This window comes from Magallana gigas, chromosome 10, assembly GCF_963853765.1.
Source record: "Magallana gigas chromosome 10, xbMagGiga1.1, whole genome shotgun sequence".
NCBI lineage: Eukaryota > Metazoa > Mollusca > Bivalvia > Ostreida > Ostreidae > Magallana > Magallana gigas.
In genome coordinates, this window is record NC_088862.1 from 31,187,307 (window position 1) to 31,199,571 (window position 12,265).

Here is a 12,265-nt window from a genome sequence, read left to right on the forward strand (position 1 = left end):
TGGTCCCCGGGGGTAGGGTGGGGCCACAATTGGGGGATCAAGTTTCACATAGGAATATATAGAGAAAATCTTTAAAAATCTTCTTCTCAAAAACTATCAGGCCAGAAAGACTCAAATTAAAATGGGAGCATCCTCAGGTAGTGTAGATTCAAGTTTGTTCAAATCATGGTCCCCGGGGGTAGGGTGGGGGCCACAATTAGGGGATCAAGTTTTACATAGGAATATATAGAGAAAATCTTTAAAAATCTTCTTCTCAAAAACTATCAGGCCAGAAAGACTCAAATTAAAATGGAAGCATCCTCAGGTAGTGTAGATTCCAGTTTGTTCAAATCATGGTCCCCGGGGGTAGGGTGGGGGCCACAATTGGGGGATCAAGTTTTACATAGGAATATATAGAGAAAATCTTCTCAAAAACTATTAGGCCAGAAAAGCTAAAATTTGAGTGGAAGCATCCTCAGGAAGTGTAGATTCAAGTTTGTTCAAATCATGGTCCCCGGGGGTAGGGTGGGGCCACAATTGGGGGATCAAGTTTTACATAGGAATATATAGAGAAAATCTTTAAAAATTTTCTTCTCAAAAACTATTAGGCCAGAAAAACTCAAATTAAAATGGAAGCATCCTCAGGAAGTGTTGATTCAAGTTTGTTCAAATCATGGTCCCCGGGGGTAGGGTGAGGCCACAATTGGGGGATCAAGTTTTATAATCTTTAAAAATATTCTGGGAAAGTTTTCGGTCCAAAACTCAGTACTTAGTGTGAAAGCACAGGTTATGAGATTAAAGGTAAATTTAAGATGAAACTATGATTCCCTAGAGAATAGTGGGGCCACGAAATGGGGAGGGGGTGGGTTATAGGAATAGAGAAAAATCTTCTTACAGGTACAACAACAAAAGGGGCTTGGTATTTACCAAAAAATAAGAGGTGGATAAAAATTGGCAGATTTTCATTTTTTTTTAGCAAGATCTACTGTACTCAGTTGTCAAGATATTTTGATACTGTAATGCTAATTTGATCAGAATTTAGGCAATTGTTGCTCAGGTGAGCGATGTGGCCCCTGGGCCTCTTGTTCTTCTTCTTTCTTCACCCTGAAGTTATTAATTGCATTTCTCAAAGATGGCTCAAGGAATTTTATAAAACTCTTTGATATATTGGATATGACCCCTTGAGGACATCAAGATTTTTTTCAATAATGACATTGCTTTATTTAAATTTCCCAAATTTTATTTTGTTTTTATACTGAAAATGTCCTTAAAGAGAACTAGTTGATAAAAGTTTCCTGGTATGTTCTTAATTCTTGTTCATTAAAAATGGTTTTTAGTTCACCTGAGCTGAAAGCTCAAGTGAGCTATTCTGATCACATTTTGTCGTCCGTTTGTCTGTCTGTTTTCACATTCACATTTCACATTTCAACATCTTCTCAAGAACTACTGGGCCAATTTCAACCAAACTGTGCACAAATTATCCTTAGACAAAGGGGATTAAAAGTTGTGAAAATTAAGGGGCACACCTTTTTTCAAGGGGAGATGATTAGAAATTAATGAAAAATTTCAAATAATTTTCCAAAATCTTATTCTCAATAACCATAAAGCCAGGAAAGCTGAAACTTGTGTGGAAGCATCCTCAGGTAGTGTAGATTCAAAGTTGTGAAAATCATGACCCCCTGGGGTAGGATGGGGCCACAATGGGGGCTCAAATTTTTAAATAGAAATACATGTATATAGAGTAAATCTTTTAAAATCTTCTTCTCAGACTAATCAGCCAGGAAAGCTGAAAATTGTGTGGAAGCATTCTCAGGTAGTGTAGATTCCAAGGTATGAAATTCATGACCCCTGGGGGTAGGGTGGGACCACAACGGGGGCTCGGAAGTTTCACATAGGAATATATAGAGTAAATCTTTTAAAATCTTCTCAGAAACTAATCAGCCAGGAAAGCTGAAACTTGTGTGGAAGCTTCCCCAGGTAGTGTAGATTTAAAGTTCCGAAAATCATGACCCCCGTGGTAGGGTGGGGCCACAACGTGGGCTCGAAGTTTAACATAGGAATATATAGAGTAAATCTTTAAAAATCTTCTTCTCAGAAACTAATCAGCCAGGAAAGCTGAAACTTGTGTGGAAGTATCCTCAGGTAGTGTAGATTCCAAGTTGTGAAAATCATGATTCCTGGGTGTGGTGTGGGGCCACATTTAGGGGGGGGGGGGTGGGATGTTAAAGTTTTACATAGGAATATATAGAGTAAATCTTTAAAAATCTTCTTCTCAGAAACTAATCAGCCAGATGATTCTTTATAATTGTTAAGACTTTGGCTCCAGGACAATTCTTTGGCCTCACAAGAAGGTTCAGAGTTTGTTGTAGCTTTATATCCCATATATAAACACTTGTTAAGGATCTTTTTGAGAACTGCAATACTCAGCATGTGATAGGACTATAACATCTTTCTGTTAGGAAAGGGACTAATGATTATAAATATAAGAATATCCAGGGGAAAATTGGATTTTATTTATACAGGATCTACTTGTATTATTGTACATTGTCCAGTTGTTTTTATTATGACTCCATTAAGCTAATTTTATCATACCTATTGTTCTTCAGGTGAGCGATATGGCCCATGGGCCTCTTGTTAAGAAGATCAAGCATATGAATTACCGGTATATATCACTAATAAGTGCAAGATAAAATGGATCATCGTAGTCTATCAATCATTTGCATTATGGCCTAACCTTAATTTTCATCAGGTTTTCGGTTATTTTCAGATGCCTAAGGCTAGGAAAATGTCTGCCAGAAAGCGGCGGCTAGCTGACAAGCTGAGGAAAAGAGATCAGAGAGAGAAGCAAAGTCGAGATTTCCTAGACAGTTCACAAACTTCAGATCCAGAGTCTGTTGTTTCTTGCGAAACATCAGATGGAGCAGTGCTTGCTCCTCCCGGTAACTTTCCGGGGCAAGGCTCTATAGGGTTGCCTCCTGTTGAGGGAAAACCCTTGGCCAGAGTGCAGGCCTCTCTTTGTGAGAAAATGCACTCACCTGCCCCGAGGTTGCCATCTCCTCGGGGAAGCCGTCTGATTGTCCAGAAGGGCAAGGCACCGTCCACTGACTCCCCACCGTGGGTTTGTGCTTCACCGAGAGCACCTGGACCGGACACTGTGCACGTGTCTGGTCCAGCAGGTCAGGCGCAGCTGGATACCTCCTGGAAGGAGGAGACCAGTAGAGAACTAAAAGATGAGGGCTACCCAAACGATATCAAAAAGGAATATCAAAGTAACACAATTGGAATATTGAATGAAAAATTGGATACTGTAGAAAATATGAACAGAGAAAGTATCAAAAGTATCAATATGAACGAATGTAGATATAATGGAGAGATGAAAAAAACTGAGTCAAAGTTAAGAATTGAAATTGATGGTGAAGATATTTTGAAAAGGGAAGATGTAGAGGGGACTGATAGAAGTTTGAATGTGGAAAAATGTAAGTACAGTCAGAATATTGAGTATTTGATTGAGGAAAATGAGGAAAAAATTGAAAAAGAAGGTACTGGTTTGAAGAATAGTGATGACGAGGAAAACTGGCATTGTAACACTGAGACTTTGCATTCTGTTTCGATTCAGGGCTCTTTTCATCAAGCTGATCTATTGTTTGGCGATACTGCAGGAACACAATGTGTAGCAAATTGTTTAGCGGGTTTAGCTTACAATGTTTTGAAAAGTGCAGCTATTTGGCAAACAACTGATATGAACAAAATATTGGTGACTGGAGATGAATTATACACATATTTGCAGCATTGTTCTTCAATTACTAATAGGTATTTATTAGTGGAAGAGTTGCCTCAGTTTTTTGAATGTTTCAATGAAACCTTTGACTTTACAGTAAAAGTATTGGTCACAAGTTTAATCAGCTTATCTGAAGAGGAGCCGTGTTATGAAGATTTTAATGCTTATCCTCTCTTTGAAGCTTTGCAAATGGCACTTACAGAAACAAACGGATGCTTTGCCTGTTTTGGTGGGAATACTCTTTTAATAGGGAAAACAAATGATGGCTTTTTCACATTTGATTCGCACGCCAGATGCTCTCGAGGCTATCTTAGTGTCAGGGGGAAGAGTACAAGGATATTGTTAAACGATGTTCAGGATGTATTTATTCATCTCAGATCATTGGCTGTTTCTATGGGGTTTTCAAGAACCGTAGAATGTGAATTATCTGGAGTGTTATGTTCACTTAAGCATTTTGCTATTGCAGAAGTGTATGAGAGAGAAAATGAAGGTTCAAACCAAGGTGTTCAATTGTCAAGTCAATCAAATGATGAAAAAATTCAGGCATATCCAGAAGCTTTCAATAATTCAGAGGAAAGTTTTATAATATTAGATCAATCAGAGATGATGGAGACAAATGAAGTTATCTTCATGGGGGAAGAACTCAAGAAACATGATTTTATTCCTTTGTCCGTACAGAAACAAAGAAAGTTGAGCAAACAATTGGGGTTGCCATATTCAGTTCCTAACAATGAACAAAATTCAGTGCCAGTGAAGGATATTGATAATCCGAGTCAGTGTAAAGAAATTGAACAAGATGGAAATTGTTTTTTTAGGGCAATATCATTCAGTCTGACAAACTCTGAAAATTTTCACCAACATATTCGTGAAGCTGTTTGTGAACATTTGTTGAAGCATGATGCAAAATTTCAGCAGTTAATGAGATCAGAGGGATCTTTAAGGGATTACTTGCTTTGCAGTAGAATGACAAAAGAGGGTACTTGGGCCACTGAATTGGAGATATTTGCCATGGCAGATATGTTAAGTGTAGACATATTCACTTATTCAGATATGAAATGGCTTCAGTTCAGCAAACAAAGGCCTTATCATGAATTGATTGAACAGGAAGAAGCTATTTATTTATACCACAAACAACGGAACCATTATGATGTTGTTTTAAATGTGTCAGCAAGGATGTGTGAAAAGGAATCTGTCATTCAAAATAGATCTGCTAAAGAGTATACACTTCGTAGAAGAAATCGAATGCGAATGAAATCACAACGAAAGACTTTAGAATCGAAAATGGCACTAGATTTAAATGAAAGTCGCAAGAATGCATTGAGGAAAAAGTACAAGGAATCTGAGGAGTTTAAGTTGAAAGTACAGATGAAAAGCAAAGATCGTTATCACAATGATATTGATTATCGGTCAAATCTAATTCAACGAGGTGTTCAGAAATATGCTCTAGATTTAGAACACAGAAATAAAGTGCAAACAACAAGTAAATTGAAGTACTCGACAGACTTGAATTATAGGAAGGAAAAAATGAAGAAAACTGTAAAGAAATATAAACTGGATGCTGAGCACAGAAATCAAATGAAAGAAGAGCAAAGAAAAGTACAAGACAGACTTGAAACATCAGGAAAATGTGAAGAGAGCAAGTAGTGAAAAGTACAGGACCGACTTGGATTATCGGGAAAAAATGAAGAAAGCAAGTACAGAGAAATATAGGACAAACCTTGAGCATCAGGAAAGAGTAAAAAAGAGAAGCAGTGACAAGTATGAAACAGACTCTGAACATAAGGCTATAGTAAAAGAAAGGGTATTGAAAAAATACAAAGAAGATGAAACTTACAGGATGAAAAACAAAGCTGCTAATGTACATAGATATTGTACAAATGAGACTTTTAAAGCAAATATGCAAGGAAGAGCTGCAAAACGATATCAAACCGATACTGAAATTCAGGCCAAAATGAAGAAACGTAATAGAACGAAATACAAATGTTCAGAGGAAGTAAGAAATAAGAAAAAGGAGGCAGTTACACTGAACAGAAAGCTGAAGCATCTGAACCTAGAACAGGAAGAGGAAGTAATCAGATCATTTAAGAGACTCGCTATGGAAGGTCCGAATTATGTTTGCACATGTTGCCATAGGCTTTTGTTTAAAAAACAAGTTCAAGCATGTGAAAGCCAGATGTATCAGAAAAGTGAATCAGCAAAATGTATTTCTGAAATTTGTTTGTTAGAGAAGTATTTGCATGAATGTTCTGAATCTTGCGGAAAAGAATGTACCAAATCATCATTATGGATCTGTTACACATGTCACAGGAAAATACTGAGTGGCAAAGCACCAGCTGAAGCTGCAGTTAACGGAATGATTCTGGAAGATATTCCTCCTGAATTGGCAGAGTTGAACAGTTTAGAACAGCATTTGATTGCGATTCACATACCATTCATGAAAATCATGGCTCTTCCTCATGGGCAACAGAAAAATATTCATGGACCTGTTATTTGTGTGCCATCAGATATGAAAAAGGCAGCCAGTTTACCAATGCGTCAAGATGAAAACTTGCTGTTACGAGTCAAGTTAAAAAGGAAATTGAATTACAAAGGCTACTTTGAATATCAGTTTGTTAGTACAAACAATGTGATGTCAGCCTTATCATACCTTAAGGAAAACAACCACTGGTACAAGAATATGAAAATTGAATCAACATTAGAAGAAGGTATAGCGAGACAAGAAGAAATACCAGATGATGAAGTAAATTCGAAAGATAATGTAGAAGCTGAAGACGAAATGGTTGCGTTTGACACTTGTTTACAACCGACTGATGTTGCACAGGAAGTTTTAGACCATTATTTTGATGATGTGTACGACATTGCACCAGGCGAAGGTAAAAATCCAGTTCGAATGTTACAGGAACCTGGCAACGAAGCAAAGGCTTTCCCTTGTCATTTCCCAAGTGGTCGTTTTTCCTGGAATGAAGAAAGGTCAGAAAAATTGACACTGTCTAGGTATTTCAACAATAGGTTGATGAACGCAGATAACAGGTTCGCAAAGGACAGCAATTACATTTTCTTCAGCCAGTACATGTCTGAATTGAATCAAGTGATTGAGAAAACACAAATTTCAATTAGAAAATCTCTATCAAAATGTACTAGTGGAAAACCAGTAACATTGGACATGTTGCAAGATCCAATTACTCTTTCTAGTATATTGAGAAATGATGATGCTATAAGATTCATGCAACCGATTAGAGGAACACCTGCTTATTGGGCAACTGCTCAGAAAGACCTATTTGCAATGCTGCGACAATTAGGAATTCCAACTTGGTTTTGTTCGTTTTCTGCAGCAGAATATAGATGGAATGATGCTGTTAAAGTCATATTACAACAGCAAAACGATGACAGAAACCCAGATCAAATGGAATGGTCAGAAAAGAATGACGTGTTGAGGTCAAATCCAGTTACAGTGGCTAGAATGTTTGAACATAGATTTCAAATGTTTCATAAAGAAGTCATACTTTCCCCAGCTGATCCAATAGGAAAGGTAGTAGACTATTTCCAAAGAGTCGAGTTTCAGCAGAGAGGATCCCCCCACATGCATTGTTTATACTGGGTTGAAAATGCACCGAATATTGATTCTGATGGAGTGGAAGCTGTATGTAACTTTATTGACAAATATGTGACATGTGCTGTACCAACAGAAAGTTCTGACAAAGAATTAAGGAAATGTGTCCTTGAAGTGCAACAACATAGTAAGAAACATTCCAAATCCTGTAGAAAGAAGGGAACAGAATGTAGGTTTCATTTTCCAAGACCTCCCTCGAAAAAGACTTTCATTACAAGCGTCCAAGAGGAAGACAACTCAGATGAGTGCAAAACAGAATCAGAAACAAATGTTAACAAGTCGTATGCGAAGGAAATTTTAGTTGCTGTTTGGGATAAAATACAGAATGAAGATGAACAAAGTTTGACAACAGAGAAGTTATTTGAAGATTTGTCATTAACTCAGGAGCAGTATGAAGAAGCCCATAGCATGTTATCATCAAAAAGGTCAATTATTCTTAAACGCTGCCCAAATGAAGTGTGGACAAACCAATATAACAGATGCTTGTTAAAATCCTGGGATGCTAATATGGACATACAGTTTGTATTAGATGCATTCAGTTGTATTGTTTATATTGTTTCCTATATATCAAAGTCAGAAAGGGAAATGGGCATGTTACTTAAACAAACAAAATTGGAGGCTGAAGAAGGAAACTATGACGCCAGACAGACAATGAAGAAAATTGGTTCAGCTTACTTGCATCACAGAGAAGTAAGTGCTCAGGAAGCTGTGTACAGAGTGTGTAACTTGAAGATGAAGGAATGTTCTAGGAAAGTTGCGTTTGTGCCCGTAGGCGATAACCCTGTACGCTTAAGTAAACCACTGTCTTTGTTGAAGAAGAAATCCTCAAAGGATCAAGAAAATGACGAGGAAGATGACGAAAACGATGTCTGGATGACGAACATCATTGAACGTTATATGAACCGACCGGAGAAGCAAATATTTCATGAAATGTGCCTTGCAGATTTTTGCTCTGAATTTAGAGTGCTGGCTAAATCTCAAGTTCCTAAGAAGGAAAATGAAAATGTGTATGAATTGCAGCATAATAAGGGTTACGTGCAACGAAGAACTAGAACACAACATGCTGTTATAAGGTATCCTAGGTTCAACGTTGAAAAAATGTCAGAAAAATATTATCAATCTCTTCTGCAACTTTTTCTGCCATATTGGACAGAAGCACAGTTAAAGCCACCAGGGTTTGATTTATATCAAGATTTTTATGAAACTGGTTACGTTAAAATTTCTGGTCGTGAACGCAAACAATCAGTGAAGACTATTGTGGATTTGAATCATGCAAGATATGCAAAAAATGAAGATGAAATTGTCAATGCTCAGGAAGCATATGAAATGAATGGTGAACCAGAAGATGCATGGTCTCGCATATGTCCAGAAACAGAGGTTCTAAGAAGGGAAGGTATGTCATTAAGAAAGGAAAACAGTGTACCACAAGAGGATAATGTGGATGTTATACCGGATATTGAAAGTGAGAATCATAATGCCGATGTCATGTATCATGTTCAACAAAACATTAATTCTAGAGAAGAAATGATACCTGTTCTTCAGAATTTGAATGAAACACAGAGGGAAATATTTTACATGGTGCGTGATTGGTGTTTAGCAAAGATTACAGGAGAGAAATGTGAACCCTTACATTTATTTGTTACAGGAGGTGCAGGGACTGGTAAAAGTCATCTCATCAAAGCTATTAACTATGAAGCATCGCGTTTGCTTTCAAGAGTTATGTCTGATCCAGAGAGGATATCAGTGGTTCTCGCAGCATTCACTGGAACGGCAGCTTTCAACATTGGCGGAAATACACTTCACCACGTGTTTTCATTACCAAAGTATCTTCCATTGCCTTATGAACCACTTGGAGAACAAAGTCTCAGTGAATTAAGAATGAAAATAGGAGATCTGCACATTCTTATCATTGACGAAATATCAATGGTGTACAAAAAACTCCTGTACTACATACATGAAAGATTGGTACAGATTAAGAAATGTAGAGAACCCTTCGGAGGAGTTTGTGTTATTGCTGTTGGGGATTTTTATCAGCTTCCTCCAGTCAAACAGCGAAAAGATGAAAGGCTTTACAAAGAAAATATGGCATATCCAATGGACTATTGGCTTGATTTGTTTAAGATCATAGAGTTAAAAGAAATAATGAGACAAAAAGAAGATTTGTCTTTTGCTGAGGTCCTGAACTCCCTTCGTGTAAGAGAGAGAGATGAACCACTTACACAAGAGCAAAGTACTATGTTACAAGACTGTATCAGGGAAGGACCAGAAGATGTTCTTCATGTGTTTTCTACTAATGAGGAGGTAAACACATTCAATCTCACAATGCTAAACAAATCATGTGAAGATTTATTAGAAATCAATGCACAAGATTACAAGAAGGACAAAACATCTGGAAAATTGATATTAAAGAACAAACCTCTGACAAAATCAAGAACTGATGGACTTCCAAGCACTCTGATTTTGTCTGTTGGAGCAAGAGTGATGCTTACAAGGAATTGTAATGTAGAGGATGGACTTGTGAATGGAGTAATGGGTCATGTCTGTCGGTTTGTTTTTAAAGAAAACAGTAACAGAATTGTTAGTGCTGTGGGAGTTGTGTTTGATAATAAGCAAGTTGGAAAAAAGTCAGGACAAAAAACAAAGGATGGGAACCTAGTGTTAATAGAAAGAGTGCAAGATGAAATAAAAGACAAGATAACTACAGTGGTACGTCATCAATTTCCAATTCGTTTATCATGGGCATGCACTGCTCATAAGGTACAAGGGATGACAACAGACAAAGTAGTTGTGAATTTAGATAGAGCATTTGCCCCAGGCCAAGGGTATGTTGCATTGTCAAGGGTTACTTCAAAGGCTGGTCTTTTTATTGATACAGACGATCCAGCTCGATTACGGAAAAATGTTTATGCTGACCCAGAGTTAAAGACAGCTTTGAATGAAATGGCAATGGTTACTTTTAATAACATTTCACAAACTTTAAATTCAGATGGAAAGAAAATAGTTCTGCATAACATACAGAGCTTAGGAAGCCATTTTGCAGATCTACGAAATGATGCTAGACTCAATAAGGCTGATGTCATTTGCTTAACAGAGACATGGTTAAGATCTGGGGAAAACACAAATACTTATGCTCTTGAAGGGTATCAATTTCATCATCTCCCAAGAAAGGAGGCATACGAGGAAAATACTGTCTCAAATCAGAGTTTACGCATGTCAAAAGGTGGAGGCGTTGCATTGTATTTGAAAAATGGAGAAGACTCTTATGACATTGTTTCACTGTCTCAGATGAATATTGAAGGAATAGCTGTGAAATTGTTGAAGGAAAATATTTTGATATTATCTGTGTATCGCCCATCCATAGCAAAAATGGCAACATTTCTTCAGAGTTTTCAGAAAGTTATTAACTTCTTAAAAGCAACTAATGAGAACAGCATCATTCTGGGGGATTTTAACGAGGATGCCAAAGCCAATGGTCCTCTGCAAGAGTATTTAAGACATCAGAACTTCAGACAAATTGTTTCTTTTAGCACCACTGAAGGGGGAACAATTTTGGACCATGTATATGTATCCAGTTCGATACAAATTTGCAGTCTTCATCGATTACCAACATATTATAGTTATCATGATGCTGTACTTCTAAATTTGCAAAGTAAAAAATGATTTTGGTTCATTTTGCAAACAATTAAGTCTTATTTGAACTTGCAGTGTGAGGGTAGTTTTTATGCACGTAGGTATGATAGACTGTTAGTTTTTCACATCAGGCATATTTACATAGTTGAAAGTTGACAAAAAACGTTGCGTGTAGTAAAAGACACAATTTATAACTTCTGTCAGAATGAAACTCTCTGAATTTGAAACACATCAAAACATTTTTTGTTGTACACGAATTCCTATAACTGAATAAAGGAAGGAAAGCTCAAACAGATTTGTAATAGGTATATTAAAAACCCTTATCAAGTCCCACAAAAATCAAATAATGTTAGCGTACTGTATATACTGTAAAATGTGTTGTAAGTTGTTCGTAGTTTAATCTAATGTACCGTATATAGTCTTGTTTAGTCGTAGTTGAACTAAACGTGCGAAAGATTCACGAGGTAAAAAATGGGACCATTTTGGACTGTTCTGTACCCCGTTACATGCTGTAACATGAGCAATGCAGTCCTTTGATATATAACGTAAATATTATTTCGAACATATGACTGTATTATATATATTGAAAATATCCCATGAGTTTACTATACCGACCATTGTGTAGTCAAAATGTATTTATTACCATATTCCTTTGTGGCAAAGATCAATCAATTACCTATTTTTAAACAAAATGTGTAATTTTATGTCATAGTTAATTATTCAATTTAAACATACTGTACATTCTGCTTAGATCTATTTAATGTAGTATTTTGATAATTGCGTACAGTATAGAGTTCTTCTTTTATTTTTTGTTCATTCATTACCAGATGTTAATATTCATTAATTTATTTATTTCGAAAATTGTACAGCCTTATCAATATAGAGTGTTCTGTGATTGTACATACTAAATATTTTTTGCAATAGTGTAACTCTTAAATATACAATGCAATGGAGTTTTACATTTTAGTCTTTATTCTTCATTATCGAAAGATGGAAAGAATAGTGACGTATATTTTACATTCTATATTTCAGACTATACTGTACTCCATGTAAATATTACTTAGTAAACTAGTTTGACAATTTTGTTGTCCAAAACATACCGTTTTACCTTCTTCTTTTTTTTACTTCACACCAATTAGTCCAGTTAATAAGCAATTTTACGTATGTGTACTCCTATGTAAATACAGTGTTTTAATATTTTAATAAACAGTACATGCTGTTTAAGAGAGAGAAAGTACTAGTTCCCTGTCTATCATATTGTTTTTATA

The 12,265-nt window shown here is 36.5% G+C and overlaps 1 protein-coding gene across 1 annotated transcript; it reads left to right on the plus strand.

Annotated features, from left to right (window-relative positions):
- The first annotated feature begins 2,764 nt into the window (after nucleotides 1–2,764).
- Nucleotides 2,765–10,290, plus strand: LOC117688395 (uncharacterized). Its single transcript, XM_066072678.1, has 5 exons — nucleotides 2,765–3,518; nucleotides 5,983–8,440; nucleotides 8,645–8,760; nucleotides 9,013–10,073; nucleotides 10,243–10,290. Exons 1-5 carry the CDS (start codon nucleotides 2,765–2,767, stop codon nucleotides 10,288–10,290), a joined length of 4,437 nt encoding a protein of 1,478 aa, XP_065928750.1.
- Nucleotides 10,291–12,265: the final 1,975 nt, after the last annotated feature.